Source organism: Corapipo altera, unplaced genomic scaffold (genome assembly GCF_003945725.1).
Source record: "Corapipo altera isolate COAL_440 unplaced genomic scaffold, ASM394572v1 56, whole genome shotgun sequence".
NCBI lineage: Eukaryota > Metazoa > Chordata > Aves > Passeriformes > Pipridae > Corapipo > Corapipo altera.
This window is the reverse complement of record NW_020884896.1, coordinates 296,046-313,972: the sequence shown is the minus strand read 5'-3', so window position 1 is coordinate 313,972 and position 17,927 is coordinate 296,046. Positions and strand designations below refer to the sequence as shown.

The 17,927-nt window shown below is 41.3% G+C and overlaps 1 protein-coding gene across 2 annotated transcripts in view; it reads left to right on the top strand.

Moving 5' to 3' along the window:
- ANTXRL (ANTXR like) overlaps positions 1-17,317 on the top strand; it is a 58,809-nt gene extending 41,492 nt beyond the window's left edge. For both annotated transcript variants that reach the window (XM_027648252.1, XM_027648253.1), the window contains exon 18: positions 12,196-17,317. In XM_027648252.1, coding sequence (XP_027504053.1) covers positions 12,196-12,426 — 231 coding nt within the window. In that variant the 3' untranslated portion in view covers positions 12,427-17,317. The remainder of the gene's footprint in view (positions 1-12,195) is intronic.
- The last annotated feature ends 610 nt before the right edge of the window (positions 17,318-17,927 follow it).

The following is a 17,927-nucleotide window of genomic DNA, read 5'->3' as shown; positions in this document are numbered from 1 at the left end:
TCACCAGCCTCCTTACCCTGTTCCTCTCATGCTGCAGGAACTGAGCTGCTGGTAGCATCATGCTCTGGGTGCCTTGCTGCAGAGCTGGCTGAGGCTCCAAGAGCTTCCCTGCCCTGGCTCATGCCTGCCACAGATTTACCCAGAAAAGGATCTCAGGATGGATGACTCATCAATATTAGGTAGGATGACATTGATAGGACTGGCTGTGAAAGTCAGAGGAGCTTTTTTTTGTTTAAAGAAAACCAGCTAAGCACAAGCTCTGCCTCTTCTCCTGGGAGCTGTGCCCACAGTGTTTGGCTTGGCTCTACAGACACCTCCTCCTCTTGGTCCTCATTCAAGATCATATCATGCCACCACCACTGAAATTTGTTATTAGTTTGCCAAGAATCTCAGTAAAGGGTCACAGGATCCTCCTCACTTGGCTTCCTCAGGTCAGCTCTAGCAGGAGTTTCTGTTGCATCAAGATGGGACAGCAATGGATAAACACACTTAGCTCTACCCCATCATTAGCAGCTAGGCTGTTATTTGTGGGATGGATTTTTGCTGAGCTCTCAGACAGCATCAGCAGAGGAGTGAAGAGACGGAAAAGGGCTAGTGGCTCTGCGGTGGGTTGCTGGGCTTTCTGCCCTGAAGGAATATACAAAGGTGAAGCCTTCACAGGCATTTGTGCCACTGCTGCAGTGATGGACCCCTTGGAGCTAGGCTGCTATTTGTCCCTTCCTTCCCCAGAAATCTAGGTTTTAGAGGACCAGCAGTCACTTTTCTGGCCCAAGAAAGCTCTGAAGTACGGAGACTGCTCATCCATCAACAGGCAATATGTCAGACTGGCTGTATGGCCTGATGACCTGTGTGTTGCTCAAGGTACTCTGACTTCATTGAGGACTTTTCTATCACTATGTTACTGTCCTTCTGAGCTTGCAGGGGCCTGCTATGAAGATTGGAGTTTGGGAAATACTAATGTCTGGTTATCTTGAAGTATTTCATAGAAACCACAGTAGCTGGTAGGGCAGGATGTCAGTAGTCTCTATAAAAAGTTTCAGGCTCTTCCCCTTGGCCTAATGGATCAAAAGTGGGGCTGTTACCAATGCCAGCAAGTAAACATTGAAACCCCCAGTATATGCAGAGAGGAAGGTGAGGTGCTTCTTTTAAATGGTCTGTTTAGTAGCTGCTTTCAGCAAATCCATTCCATTTTGCCTCTCAACACATACTGACACAGGAAATTCTTAGAAGCTCAGTTTACCAGAAACCTTGACTAAAACCCAACATTTTTCTCCTCAGACAGAATTCCTCTTTTACTTTAAAGACTTAGAAAGTGATCTCGTTATTGTCACTGCAAATTTTGTTACTCAAACAGAGTGAGAGTGTAGACTAGATTTTGCTGTCATCATCACCCTTGTATATTGATGAAACTTCACTTAATAAAAAGCAATGCTTTAGCAGTACTACCCTGTGGTTTTGCACATGTAAAGCCCTTCCCTGGGGAAGGGGACTAGAAGCAGGCTGATGTACAAAACTGAAAGCTTTTTTTCCTTTTTCTGTTCCATAAAACTGAAGATAAAAAGACTGCCGTGCAGCCAAAAATGTCACAAATTAGGAGCTGCTGGTCATTTTAGAAATCATGACTGGCTCCTTTCAAGTTTTCACCATTAAGTTACTGTGTGACTTTGAGCAAGGCATAACAGTTGGAATTTTAAACAGCAGCCTTTGAAATGAAGAGTATTTGGGTTCCTTATTCTGTGCATCCCTTTCAGAGTGATCACTCTTAATCTGATAGATTTGTTAAAGCCCAGAAGGTCTGATTACCCTAAAATTTTGCGTGATTCCTTTTAATGCTGACCATGACATCTGTGTGCTGTGGTTTTCCCAACAGCAAAATAATAATGAGAAAACACATGTATTTACTTTCCTTACAGCTGTGAGGTGTAGTGTTCTGCCAGGCAGTTGGGACTCCTTAGATGAATGATGGGACACCAAGCTTATGGATTATTAATGACTAGTAATTACTTTATAGCTGCTGCCTACAGGTGGTCAGCAGTTTGAATGCAACCCACAGTGATGGCAGCAACTGCCTGTCACTCCGTGGTAGCTGCCCACGTACCAGTGCTATGTGGAGCTCATTCTAATTACTTCTCTTCAAGACCGAGTAATGGCTTTTAATAGGCTTCCCTGCCTCTTGCTTGGAGATGTGTTGTAATTGCCCAAGTAATAATTGGCAGAGCTACCCAGGGTGCTGGAGAAGCAACACACAGCTCCTTCAGACTGTCACTGGGGCTTTTCTCCCTTTGCTTAACCTTTCTGGAGCCAATTATCTTCATAAGCTGCTGAAAAATTAAAGAGACGGGGACATTGCCTACTGCAGTAGGTGATCTCACTTTGTCACTTTCCATGAAAATGTAGCTCTCATTATACTACTTTCTTTTTTCTTTTTGCAAAGGACACCAGTATCTGTAAGGTTCATTCCTGCTGTAGCAGAGATGGCATGGAGGGAAAAAAGCTCTCACTCTCTGGTGTGGGACCAATGTCCTAATGCACAGTTCCCAGGATGTGCTGAGCACTGCAACTGGAAACATGTAATCAGTGACTAATGAATTTCCTGTCCTGCAAGAAGCCCACATACTGCATTACCTCTCACTTGTGCCAGGATCATGTTATTTCTGTTGTGGAAGAGGAATTCACAAATAGGTTATGGAGGTGGATGCTGCCTGTCTGCTGCCAGGTTAAACTAGTAGTCTGTCCATGTCTTTGGGAAACAGAGGCATGTTCGGTAACATCCTTCTTGTGAAGGACGGGTGCAAGTCCCAGGGCTGGTGTTATTTAGCACACAACAGGATGAAGAAGGATTGGCCTTGTGGTTAAGACATTGGCTGTAGCTTATGTAAGTTACTTCGCTTCTGTTCTGCTGTAGTTCCACAGTAAAAAGTGAGATGAAGAGTAAATCCTAGGAGGGCGAGACCATGTTCCTAACAGCACTTTGAGCACTTCCTAAGCTCCAGAAATAAAAAATAGTGTGTAAGATGGTGTATTCATACTAATATTCATACTAAAGTTATTGTTCAGAGTGATAACTGAAAATCAAAAGGTATTGCTTTATTACTTTCTACAGAGGAGCTGTAGTTTTAGATGTCTCTGTTCTTACGTATAAACTATTGTGATTCATGGCGTGGTACCAAAAAAACCACTCAAATCATGGTCTGTCACTGTACAAGTAACACAAGTAACTAGACAACCTGAAGAGCTTAGATCTATGTGTATTAGGTCTTAAGATTAACTTAGTCTTGCTTTGAATGTTCCAGTTTTATATGCCAGTTTTAGTCTTGGATAGGAATTGTTCCTAGAACAACAGGACTGCAAACACTTTGAGCTTTTTGCAGCAACACTGGAGGTTTCTGCAGCAGAGTAAGGTAGTTGTGTCCCAAGGCGATCTGCCATCCATCTTAACAAAGGAGCTTTTTGGGGGAGGAGAGGTTTTCTTTGCTTTACCAGTATGCCAGCATTGATAATGAACTGTGTGAGTCCCATCCCAGGAGAAGAAAATCTTTGTGAGATAAGCACAGAGGAAGTTGTGAACTGCGGGTTTAGCATCTATGTGCTTTGGGTAGCAGCAGAGCCATTTAAGGGCCAGTTACCCAGAGAACCGTTGGGGATACTTTATCTGTTTCCAGACTCTAAACAAAGAAGTAGCCTGTGTGGTGGGCCAGGACCTTACATTTTTGTCTGAGGCAAGGAAAAATAATAACCATTTTCACCAGAAATCTCTGAGTCTCTATCATTATCCTGTACCCTAGGCAGGTAAAGAGCATTGTGCTCTTCCCCTGCGCACACTGTAATCCCAGCTTGCTCCTGAGAGACAGTCAAATAATTCACCCTGGAAAGCATGATGACACTTAATTACAGTTTGAGCAAGACCAGTTACAGTCCTTTGTGGCCTAATTTGCTGCTGCCAGCAAGCCACCAATACCTCAAGGCTGAGCCTGTTGCACCCAGCAAATGTTTGTTGATTTTGTTGCTATGCTCCAAAGCCCTTCCCATTCTAGAAGATGGACAAATGCAATGTCCTTTTCCCTGAAAACGCCAAAGGAAGGAGGAAAATCTTTTGCAAACCAACCACGGCTGTTTTTTTCTTGAACCACATTCTAGTCTGGTCAGCATTCAAGTGTAGAAATGTGTGGTGCTGTGGTTAAAACAAGGGATGTGAATCACGAGTCCTGAACTTGTAAATACCATTTTTTCCCCTGCATAACCTTGAGTAAATGACATGACCTGACAGTGGCTCTCCTCACTTCCTCCACTCTGGGATCCTCCTCCATAAAAGCTGTCAGAACAGAGGAAGGCAGTAAATCGCACGTTGTGAGTGCAGGTTTAAGTTGAGGTATTTCTCTGAGGTTTGGGTAGGATTTGGTCTGGTGTGACTGTACTTTGAGACTGGTACTGAATATAAAGTATATCTAAGAGACCTTAACTTTGATTATGCCCAGTGTTTTTCTTTTCTGTTCCCTTTGTCACTTAAGCTTTTTTAAGGCTCAGAATCAACAAACAGGCTTTGTTACGAGTCTGCACTGTGCATTACTTCAGCCACAGCCTCAGCAAGGTCCAAGACATGTGATGTTTTGTGCATTCCTGCAAGATATCTTGTGACTCTGGCCATTCTTTCAGGAGGTGTTTGTAGCCCATTGCTGCATTTCCTTGCTGAGGCAAGGCTGGAAACAATATGCAGTTCCCTGCTGAATGGAGTGTGATGCATATTATTGGAATAGCCCTGTCTGCAAGACTGGGATGGGTTCTCCATGTCGCTTTTCTAGTGTGCCTAAGCTGAAAAAGTGGAATCAGGCATGTGAGAGCTGGATGGTAGGGATGTGTTCAGCACAAAGTTTATTTTGCTGAAGGGTCCTGGTCCTAGCTTAAAAGGCCGATTTCCCTGGTTGAGTTATTCCTCCCTCAGATGCCTCATTATTGGCTGGTTTCTCCAGTGGTAAACTGGCAGTAGCCCCCTTCTCTTCAGTTTATTTCTACACTGGTGTTAAATCTTAACTGAATAGGCTGTGCCCAGAAGACCCATTCCTTTCAAGCGGTGCTGTGCACAGTTCGGACTGTGAACTGGAGTATAGTGTCTGCAGATGCATGTGTCTTGGGAAGCTATCAGTACTTGATTGTATTCAGCTCCTGGTATTCTGATTAAAGAAGCTACAGTAGCCTGGGATACTGCAGCTATTAATCTTACTGCAAAACAGTTCCTATTTTAATTCCCTAGTAGATTTGAACACTGCTTTCCATAAGACTGTCTTTGTTTTGACTAAAAGCTGTAAACGTTTTTTCATGTTAGTAGAATTAGCTGAAGTGGAAAAAATACCCATTGAATAAGTTTCAGTATTTTCAATTTCTGTTTTGAAACACCTTTTCTGTCCAAAACTCAAAGTTATTTTGAAATGAACGTGTTTCAATCCTGAATTAAATTTATTTTGACATACTTGTTTTGCCTGAAAAATGAAGACTTTTGGTTGTTGTTGACTTTTCCATTGACCAGCAAGTGAACCGAAAGATCACTTTTATTGCTGCTGTTATGTGCAGTGCATGCCATGGATCTGTTTGTGAGTTTGCCCTGGCAACATACCTCCCATGGTCCCTAGGGGATCCTCTAGATGAGATTATCACACATTTTATGTCAAAAGAAGAGCTCCTGTGCTCCCTCCTCCCTTCCTCACCCCATAAATCCTATTTTCTCAGCTATTTGGCTCCCACAGCCAGAGTGTCTGAGGGCATACTGGGCTTCTAAAGGATTTCTTCTCCCAGCCCCTTTACAAATCAAGGCTGGTGCCCCTTTGCCTCTATGAGAGGTGCTCAGGCATCTTCCCTGGGCTTTCTGGGCAGCAATGCTGGCCATACCCTGGCTAAGACAATAGGTTTTTTTCTGAGTGTGTCAGTAGCCCAAGGCATTGCTTAGCTGTGTCTCACTGTCACGGTGGGATCAGTTCCTGGTCCATGTGCAGCTATCTTATTGTTTGGGACTTGGGAGTCAGAGTTTCTGAAGCAGGGATTAACTTTCTATGCTGTGTCTCCATGGTGCTGCACCAGTGAGCCAGGATTTGTGGGTGGTTTAGTTTGGTAGCTGAAAAGTAAGAGAAAAAGCATAGATTTCCTTATAAGAGAGTTTTTGTTGACTCTGTGAAGGATACACACGTGCCTCATCTGCTTTTAAATATTACTGCTCCTTCCAGCATCAGGACGTGTGTCCTGTTTAAAGTTGTGTTACCTCCCACATCTTAAAGCTCAATCTAATTCATTTTTGCCGTGTGAAGCATGTTCAGTGAGCCCAGTAGGTTACACCTCTTAGCAGCACTACCTCACTCATGTTGTGCTGTAAGTAGTTTTCTGCTACTGCTTGGATCATCCTTGTTCATTTGCATTCATCATTTTGTAATTTTTGATTTGAATTAATCTGATGTGCCTAAGGCCATTATAGGGTCCTCACTTTATAGTATGAGTGATTCACAATCCACAGTGCAGTGATTTCCTTCCCCTCCAATAACTCAGTCACAGAAGGAGGAAGCAGAAGGGATATGAGTTTACTTATAAAAAGACCAGCTAATACACTGGATCAAGAATGGGCTGAACTGATTTTCTTTTTTAAAAGCAGCATGAAAGGAAGTAATTACATTCTCATTGTTGGACACTGTCACTTTACTGGACCTTACTTTTAAAATCCTCGTCTCTTCACTCAACCCCATTTTCTCTTATCTTTTCATTGTTTTGGATTACCATAATTATTGGCAACACTGCGGAACTACCAAATACATTCCCAGAAAATTGTTCTTTACAAGAGAGGACTTATTAAACTGGAAGATATGTAAAGAGTCAGGTTATCATGCAAACAAATATTTTAACTTGATTATATTTAATGTTTTGATTTGAGACCTAATAACTTAAAATGCCTACATATAAAAATTAATTATAATTTATAAATTAATTGTTAATGATTAATGCAATAACCACAGTATAATTGATATTGATAATTAGAACTTAATTATTAAGTAATATAATTAGAAAATAATGATAAATTACATATTTATTGGCGTGGAACAATGGTCAGTCACCAAATTGGTGATATGGGAATCTCTGACGCTTCCAGTACTTTTTTTTTCAATATAAAAACCATATCTGCGTCCCAAAGGTAGAAGTAGGAGTTAGTAAAAGTTACTTGTATATGCCTGAAAACCAGGCAGCCTTAGGTTTTACGTGACAAACTGTTTCAGCAACTCACTAATTTCTAGCCTGTATGCTTCAGGGTAATCAGTGCAATTCCCAGGAAATCCATGAAGGTTTTAATGAGCCGTGACATGTTGAGCGCACAGTCAGCGTGAAGCAGTGCAGTGTGAGGAAGCTTTTGGCAAAGGCTGATGCACATAGATCCTGGCTCCTGAGGAGCCAGCTGCTAATCCTGACACTTGCCCAGGGAACACGAATAGTGAAAGCTCTGTACCACCTCAGTTCTGCTCTTTCTGTGTACAATTATTGTGTTCATAATCTACCTCTATAAATAAATTTGCTAAAGAAGTTTCCCATAAGTGGCTTCTTTAGGATATTCTGTGTAGGTGTTTCTGCTAGAAGACTTCTGTTCTTGATTAGAGGACAGGGTAATCCCTAATTTTTCCAAGATCCAATTTTTGCATTATCACTGATCTTAAAGGTATATATCTCATGGTTTTCTGGATGTGTGGATCAAAATCTTCACTTAGCTGATGCTTCACTTGTAGATGCTCACTCTTGTGATTTTGTAGGTAGCATAAAAGCCTGAATCTATTCTTTTGAGTTTTAGAGCTACATTTTTACACTGAACTATCAATAGATATTTAGGAAGTGAAGCTACATGCTGACAAACCATGTCCACAGCAAGCTGGCAGAGTCATCCCAGTGACATCCATAAACAAAATTGGAGAGAGAGAGAGAGGTGATTATTCAGTTGAACCTAAGGAAATTATGTTCATTTTATGTTTCAGCATCCTAAATAATACTTTTATTAAAAAATAATAAAAATTTAATACTTTCTTACTGGGAGCTACTTTGTTTTTTTTAATTTGGTGGTCTAGTGTATTGCATGGCTATGCTCAAATTTTAAAGGAATTATTTTATTTTAATCCATTCTAAAATGTAAAGGCAAGTATCATATTCTTACAAGGTCAAAAACCAAGAAAATTTGGTAAACTAAGTGAAGCCAACTCTTTTTCAGTCACCTCTGCAATTCAGAATTGCAGCACTGAGACTCTATAAGCAAAACCAAGAGGGAATGGAAACTCAAGCAAGATTTGTAACAGGAAGAATATCTTTTATTAAGTCAACTAATGTAGCTCAAAATAAGAAACAGGCATACTTTTATGTGTACAAACACTCTGGTATGCACATAGATGAAACTGGATTTTTGTTAAAAACCAATGCATGTATTAAGATGAAGAGAGAAAAGGGACAGCTACTGCTAGATGGGCCTGGATTTTTTAAATTCTTTTTGCTGAAGTGCTCTTAGTATCATGGGTGAAGAGACTTCCCTATGGCACTCTTTGAATTGCCTGGATTCTTTCCACTGAAAACTTGCTGAGTAGTAGCTAGATATTCTGGAGAAATGAGTGCTGGGGAATGATGTACTGAGCACTGTGATGGAAGTAGCTCAGCAACATGATGCAGTGGCTTTCAAGAGGTTCCTCCCTCCCTCCCCCCCGCTTAAACCACACACAAAACCACATCCTAGGTGGTCGAGGAGGCACTGCCTAGAAGTACAAAGTGTCTGAATTGCACATGTGATTGTTACACTGGGATGAAAGCTGAAGTTGGGACAAGGGCAGATCCTGCTGCTTCAGTATTTGTACTTTTTGAAAAGCCAATTTGGCAAGCAGCATAACAAGAGCCTAACAAGTGGATGGACATATGGGGAGGCAAAATAATTGTGCATTAGGAAGACTGTGCAGATGTGAGCTGAAGTAAGGGCGTAACTCCATATGGCACATTGCTGACCTTCAGTTGGTGCTTGAATGACAGTACGCGGTGTGGGTCGCACCATCTGAGCGATGCTGCATTGGGAGCGGGGCCAAAACCAGACAGAACTGGATTTACGCAGATCATCTGCCTCCTAGAAAACAATACAGGGGCTACCGACAGCTGTTGTGCCTGAGACCATCCTGGTACTACTGCACCTTGCAACTCTGGCACCTTCCCTGAAACACGAAGTGTATACCATGCTTCTGGAAAAAATATACTATTGCCACTACTAAACTGGGATGGCTCTTAATCCCTGTTAATACTCTGTGCAGGAAGAGCAGGGATAAGTGTGCAGGATACTTAATTTCTGTCCTTGTTCTTCAGGGTTTAAAAGCCTTTATATGCCTTCGGAGAGGAAATTACTTAATTCTTTCAAACAGAAAATATTAAAAATCCTGTGGTTAGCATGTTTATTTGAGAAACATCATGGATCTTTTTACAAACTAACCCCAGAGGGATGCGTGTGTTAGGTAGAATAGCAGTTGCCCTCTGTTATTAGGAAACTGTGATGTGTGGAGGGCTTCTTCAACCTAGAAATCCTTTGATGAAATACGCTTGATAAGTCCAAACTATCACTTATGATTTAATATCATTTGTTCTTCCCTTTCCCTTTCAGCTGTTAATCCTAACGCTGGCTAAGAGTTCGGCCTCATTTTATCAATGGCTGCTTGAAGTGCTCAGGAGGATTTGCTCCAGTATTCACCAGAAGTCTTTGATATATGAGATTGTAGGCTAACACCGATAATCTTTTGTGAGGAAGTGTCACAATACATACATCGATCTTCCAAGCCTCTATCTGTCAGACTCCCCCGACCCAACCGTATTTTTCATGACACAATGCAGCGCATGGCCTTTAAATTACCCATCTGTCTGACAAATCAGTGAGTGTGGCAGAAACTGGCAGCAGTTTGACGTCGCCTATCACTTTAACTGAAGTGAAAGTAATGCAAACAGATTTATGGGATCCCCTTTGATTATAGACTATGAATATATTTGGAATTGATGTTTGGGAGAGAGACACAGCAGAGAAGCAGGAAAGGCTTGTAGGCAAAAGCACTAGTGTTGGGTTTCAGCTTTGCATTTACTGTGAGGGAGATTGTTTTGTCCTAAATTTTTTCCTTCCCCATATGGTGCATCTCATATGAGTACCTCTGACCTTTTTTCTTTTTCTTTTTTTTTTTTTACTTTTGTCCTGATTCTTTAGCTGTTCTAAATTCATAAGTTTATAAATAACAAGGCAAGTTTTCTTTAATGAATCTGATGTACAACTGTTAAATATATATGTAACATTCATTCCATGTCAGTAAATAGTGCTGAATTTCCAAATGTGCTCTGAATAGAGTTAAGCACAGCAGAAGACAAATAGCTGAGAAGGAGGGCTGCTCACTACAATGCTGGTGAGAACTTGAGTTCTGTGCTGGAGTAGAGCAAAGCATTGACTTGGGATTTTTTTGATCCAGTAGTTTATCTTTGTTGCAGAAGTAACCAAGACCTTGGCTTTTGTCATTTGCCTCCATGAAAAGACTCTGGCCCCAGTATAGTATTGCCTAGTTCATGACCAAAGTCTGCTGTAACAAGCCTGGATTTTTAGAAAGGCAGTTTTATCCTACTCATGATGCTGTTGTTTAAGTGTAGTGGTGAATTGTGATGCTGAAAGCTGGGACAGAGGACTACTGAGTATGTCTCATGTGCAGGCAACAACATGCCCATTCAAACAACTCATGTCGGCAGCTGAGCTCTTGAATCCCTGAGCCATCCAGTCCAACTAAGTGGCAGGGTGGTACCCTTTGGGTGTTAGTACATTTGTTGAGTCATTTTCTGAGCTCTCTGGAGCTTACACAAGCTTCTGTTGAAATACTGCTTGCCTTCCTTCAGAGAAGCCATAGACTTGAGTGATTCCCTTCTTTTTAAATAAATAGTTTTCATGAATAAAGGTGCAGGCATTGGAAGTCACTTAACAGAACGGATAGTTGTGGTGCTGCTGTGATGGTTTTTGCCTGGTTTCCTGGGGAAATTGTGATTTGTGGGTTTGCCACAGGAAGTCAGCCTATTCCCTAAACACCTTCAGAGTTTTCTCATTCCGGACAGCACTGAGCCAAGAGCAATTTGTCAGTGGTGTGGGTTCTTGTATTCCTGTTATCACAGCCATCGGTAGCTGGGGGGAATTGTGATCTACAGCTGCTTAGCTTTGAGATAAGTTTTCTATATTTGGAGTCCTTCTCCTGAATCTGCTTGGGGGATGTTGGCATAACCTTTAGCCGAATTTAGTTTGCGGATTCTAGCGTGCAACCTACCTGAGGTGTCTGATTGAGGTTGCCATGTAGGTTTTGAATTACTCAGGAGCCTCTGCCTACTCCCCACAGGAAAGGCTAGGTGGTCTTTGGGGTCTGTCTGTCTGTCTTCCTGTCTGGAGCTTGGTTAGTGGGAACCTATGCAAAGTTTTATTTTGACTAAAGGAAACCCTGAAATATTTGCATTTAGCCTCTAGTTGACTAGGACATCCCCAGTGCTTGCATTTTTTTCAAACCCAAGCTATTCCTGTTTTAAAATCTCAATCTGCAGATCCTGCATCCCACATCCATTCTGAAAACACATCCATTAGAGAGCTCTCTGTGCAAGTCCCACACCTTGTTGGTGTTTCTGAGGGAAGCCACATCTACATTGGAGCACAGAAAGCAGATGTACTATCCCAGTGTAATGTTCAAAGCATGGATACCAACCAGGCTAGGATGACTCTGAAAATGAAAGCTACAGATTATGTCTTTGCTAATGTTGTTCCTTTGGTATAATCCTGTATGAAATTTTTTCAAGCACAGCTTTGTCAGTCAGGGATCCCACTAAGGAAAGCATGACTTTGGTGGAGCTGTCACTTTGGGCATGTTCTTCATCGCTCTAGTAGCAGAGATCACATGTGAACCAAGTCACGCTGTGATCCCTTTTGGTTTAAGCCAGTCCCAGGCTGTTCACTGTAGGCAGGAGCTCTGAAATTCAAGGAAATCATTGGTTTCTAGTGCTGAGCTTTAGTACAGCATGGTTTAGATGTCATGTCTAGAACCCAGTGAATAATACTGGATGAAGTGCAGCCTGGCCCCTCTGCTTATAGTCCCTTTGAGTATCTGCTGATGAGTCAAAATATCTTCTTTTTACAAATAATGAATTTTTCTTTACCTCTAGGGAAGATGCATAAACTTCACTCGTGTGAAATCGGATGGAACCTCTGCCCCTTACAGCCCACCACCAAAGCTGCCACGACGTGACAATATTCCCCTCAACAATGCTCCAAGGATTTCTTCTTCTCCTGTGTCTCTGCAACCCCCTTCCAGGCAGCCACCTCCTGGACCACCCCCATCCCGAGCCCCTCCTGGACCTCCTCCTTCACGCCCACCCCCGCAGCCTATGGCTTAGAGTGCAGCAAAACCCTGATCAACACGATATGTCTCTTTGCTGAACACAGCATATTTATTGAGTATTGGTTTACAGTTAAAGATATCAGAATTTGTTGCTGGTCAGCAAAAAAAGAAGGAAAAAAAAAATAGTTAAGTGTCAATTTTAGTATATGACTATATTTATACCACACGTGCTGAGTAAACATTCAGTGGATAGATTCAGAGCTATGGGATATAGAAACAAATAAAAATGATCATCTAGATACAGTAGCAGCTTTTGTATGTATACATTTGAAAATCTATTTAGATATGACATTTGTCTGACTTGGTGTGTCAGATCATTCATTAATAACTTTAGCTGGTATACGTGCATCAGTGGTTTTGATAGCTGCCACCTGCAGGTTGGTTAAACATAGCTCATTGAGGAATTTGCTTTCTTTTCCCTAATAGTACTGCATCCAGATGTTAGTATGGATCAATAATTGCAAAGATAACTTTCTGCCTTTGGTTCTGCAGGTGGAATTTCTATGAAAGTTATAAGAAGCCTATATAAATAATGAGGTAAGATGAGACTGTGTGCCAATAATCTAGCTCAGTAATCTAGCATATAAGAGAGGTATATTTTTTTCACCTGGAAAAATCAGTTTTGGGCCTACCATCTCAGCATAGACTTGGTTGCATAGGATAACCACTGAAGGCCATCTACAGTGTCTAAAAATCCAAACGTTGGACAAGACTTCAGTTCATAATTGTCCAAAGTTCAGAGGAATTTTGAGAAAAGCATTTTGGCTAGGTGTTTAGTTTTCATTTACAGAAAATATAGTCCAACATGGAGCAAAGGTATGTTCAATTTGAGCATAGGTGCTGTAATACGCCAACAGCATGTGTTACTTACATCAGTAGCACTGAGGGACTGATTCTGTTGTTATTTAATTAGATAAATTTTCTTTTGATCTTACTGCCAAGCAGAACTAGATCCTTTTGTGATTCAAACATAAATTCCTCTATAAGCAGCTCTTTCTTTAGACAGCTCAGGTCCCAATAATATGTAACCTTGCAGTCTACCTGTGGTTGAGAGGCATGATGTGAAGTGTGAGTTTGAGCTTTTATCCCTGTTTCATTTGTTTGGCTAGAGGATTTCCCAAACATTGTGGCTGTTCATCCATGACCTCAATTCTGGGTGTCATCAGAAAGTGATGTGAGCACCCACACAGAGATGGGAATTTATGACGCGGGACTGTGGGTCAGCCCATGATTAGTGTTCACTGAGCAATACCTGAGTGGGTTGTGCCCAGAGCATTCCCTAGTGAATCAAAATAACACCTGAGCTTGCTTTTTCTCCACCACTACCTATCATATTGTATTGGAGAGGGTAACTGCAAATCCCTGTGCTGGTTCGCTTTGGCACTGGCTGTGTTATTAGGATAGTTGTAGAATTAATGATATGTTGCATTATAACACAGCATATATCTATTTCTCCATCTGTGTGTGGGTGTGTAGCACATCACAGTAGTTATTGGCACATAAGTCTAAGATAAAACACTAACTGTATCATGGAATTGATCCAGATTTATGACCTTTTCATGCAGGTGCTATAGGCATATAAAGTTGTACTGGTACAAACAGAAATCAGGCTTAGTCTTTCCAGTGGAAGTCCCACTTGCAGAACATCACACCAAGCTCTCATCAGTCTATGCTGATCGCTGTGACATGCCGTGTGTATGTAGCTGAGGCTGTCAGATGTAAACTCAGAAGAACCACAGAGCCTCTTTCTCCTCTTGCACTGCTCTGCTCTCTTGAATTATGCTCTTACCTCATGTGTATTGGTGCAGGCAGTGGAATTACAGTCATGGGTGCTAGCTGCCCCTGGAGCTGTTCCTAATTTAAGCCTGAGCCAGCAAAGCACTTCCGCATGTTTTAAAATGTCCTGCAGGTCAAGAGAAACTTCCTTATGCTCAAGTGCTTTGCTGACCTGTGACTTCATTGTGATCATAAAGGAGAATTGGGATGCACTCAACCCTATCCTCATTCTTTTTAGACACTTGAATAAGTCTGCATATTTTGGTTCATAAGAATGGATTTCTGTTTGGAAGAGAAAAAAGAGTGTGTGTATGTGTGTGCGTGTGTCTGTGTTTGTGTGTGGGAACTGTGTAGGTTTTTGTTGGGTTTCTCTTCCTTTACAAAAATTACTCAAGAGTGGCACTGCTATGAATATAAAGACCTTTTTGCAGCCAATGTGATACAAAGTCATCGCTTATCTCTGTTTCTTTCCGGTGAAAGGTGAAACTAAAACAGATCGAATTTTCCACTGCAGTTCTGGTGAAGCTCTGCTTCTGACACCAGTGAAAGGAACTGGATGACTGTAGGGAGAGGGTAGGAATCTGGATGTGGGGGAAGGTGCTTTACAAACAGAGATCATTGACTGACTTTATGTTGGTTATATGGAAGCCTGTGGGAAATAACCTTGCTCGGTCTGAGACTATTTGTAATAATGTGCATGTACAGTTGAACCTAGCAGCTTCTTATATTGGTTGTAGAAGAAAAATTACCCAACAAATTTAATCAGGAATTGAAATAGCAGAGGGCAATAAAACTGATTCTTGTGCCAGGACAAAACATGGCATTAGAGTTCTAGCTGCTTGTGGGAAGACCACAGAAGACCACTGTTCTGTAGACACAAATTCTCTTTATCAGCAGGCAGCAATGAGATTGAATCAGTGAACTGATGGGTCAAGAGTTTAGCTAATGAAAAAGGCTGTGAGCCAGACTTTGTATTGTCATGCACCCCTAAAGATCTTGGAAAGGATGAGTAGAGTTGTTGCAGATTTGCACTGATGTTAATGTTGGTAAAATTTGACTCACTACCAGTAACAGTGGAGGTGTTGGCTAAGAGAGAGCTTCTCACAGTCACACGTCCAACATGCCTGTTGTTTGCAGTTGAGGGGAATATTCTTTTTTGATTTGTTGGGATTATAGTCTTGCAGAGATAACAGATACTAACGATTTCTGTGTAACTCGCTAGTGCAGCAAGAATAGGAAGAGCTTGGGCTTCCAGGTGATCAGATATGATAAAGCAGGAAGCACCATGGATTTGAAAATTAGATTCAGCATAAATGGAGTTCCCTGCATGAATATGTAGAAAACTAAGCATTTGGTGTGTAACTCAAGTTTTGGCTGCAGCTTCTGTGACAGGAGCCCTGCAGGTTTAGTTTGCTGGTAAAGCGGGAAGAGAGAAAGTGAACACAAACTGAATTGCCTTTGCAAAGGTGGGGGAAATGAATGTGCTGCAGTGGCTACAGAAAAGCCTTTTAGTTGTGTCGAAATGTAGCTGTTTGCAGTGACCTCAGGCATTGTAACAATGCACTAGGAGAAACTGGTTGCTATTTTACTGTCTGTTAATCTTGATCTTTACATGGTATAAATCAAAATAGGCCAACTGAAATCAAAGCAGGAATACTGCTGTCTGTCAGCTGAGAACTGTCGCAAAATAAGTGAAGGAGCAAAATCCCTCTAACTGGCTCCATGTTGCAATGTTTGTTTTGGTATTCTTGTATGTCAGTTGTGATTACAGTACTTACATTGCTAAGAAATGTTCTCCTGGTGGATGATTCCCTTGTATTTTCCAGTAGTTTGGAAATCCATGATTTGACACTTTCAAAAAGCAAGTATCTAATGTTTCCCCAAATCCAAGAGAACAATGTGGATTCAGGGGATCTTTGGCTCACACTTAGCACAGATGTGAAATGACACAAGGTGCAAAGCAGCAGGGAGGGAAACCCTGTGTGTTTAAAGATGATACAGAACCACATTGATCAAAGCATATTTATGGCCATCTTTCAACCTCAGTGCATGTGTTGCCATCTGTGAGAGTAGCCTGCAGAGCAGACGGTCCTAAATGTAAAAAAGAAAAAAAAGAAAGGAAAAGAATCAGCTCCTCATCTGAAAGAGTGAGCATAACAATGAATGACATTATTTCATGAACTGTACCAGTTCAAATGCATGTGCACCTGGTGCTCCTAATGCTTTTCACTCCTGTTGGTCTTTAGACAACATGATCAGTAATATGCTTTCTCTCTTTAATCGTATGCTGTTTTTATTGTTATTACTTTGTTTTGTTGTGTTGTTGTTTGTTTTTTTAAAGAAACATTTCACTGAGAAAACAGCCCTGTTTCTGTAAATATAGAGTTTAATTTGGAGGAGACAGCACACTTCTGGACGTTACTGCTGGACAGTTATTTATTAAAAGGGGCTCAAGGTGAATAAATAGAGGTGGCTCAGGATACACGCATGCAAGTGTGATAATGCAGTATAGCATTTTCAGTTCTCTGTAGTTTTGGGGTAAGGGGAATTTTTTGGGTCATCCTAGTTTGTTTAGAATTTTGTTACTGATATACTTTTGAATAATGCAATAGAGATTCCTAACATATAACAGTGTAGATTATGATAGATTTTTCATTTAGGAGGAAGAGGGGGGAGTAGTGAAGGAGAAATGTTTTAGTTTTTAAGGGAGAAAAATATACTGTACTCAATTGTTTGTTTGTTTTTGTTTTTGTTTTTGTTTAGAAAGATGTGTGTTTTCAAAACAGTGGGGATGTGGCTGATACACAGCTGGGGCATGGAGATGAGGGACAGAGGGAGCAGTTGGATTTTTGAGAGACAAAGAAGCTTTACATGGGGGTTTGGGTTTGTTACTGGTACACGTGCTACAAAGTTCTGTAACTGACATGCTGCTTCCATGTTATAATCATATAACCTTTATGCATTTTAGGCGTGTGCTCCATTTTTCTGAGAAAACCTTGCAAATGTAATGCCTGCATGAAAATGTGGGAGATGTAGCCAAAGTCTTATAATCCAACATAATGTAGTCTTAATGGATTCAAAATCAACAATAAAAGTGCTTACTGGTTAAACACTACAGAGAATTTCATTGCAGGGTCATTTTAAGAGATGATAAGCTTGTCTGTCATGGCTAGGCTTCGCGAATGAAGATTTGGGTAGCTTGTCTGTACTGTCTTTTTAATCAGCTCAGCCATTGGTCAGGAGAAGAATGTGGAGTTGGGCAGTCAGAATTCCCATTCCCAACTTGCTACTGATTGATTATTTAGCTAGAGACAAGGGTATGTTCTGTGCCTCAGTTTCATGTTTCTGGCCTGAGACTTCCAATCTTTGCCTAATTCAAAGGTAAACCATTGTTTTTTTGAAACGGTAGACATGCTGAGTAAATTGGGCTGGAGTCTGGGCTCAACATTCATTTAGACATGGGGCAGGGTCTGAACTCATTGCTGATATTTTGAGGTCAGCCAACACATAGCAACAAAGTAAAAGCCATGCAAGATGCTAGAGCTCAAGACTTTAAGAAAGAGAAATTCCATGGCAAAACCTACACTTCTGAAAACACTGAGGGCACTGGGCTTCAGATCAAACTCCTGATTTTCAGGAGTCCCCTCAGAAGGACACAGGACTGGATCATAAGACCCCTTCTCCCTCACTGTCCTTTACTGTGGTTTTTTTCTTCTCTCC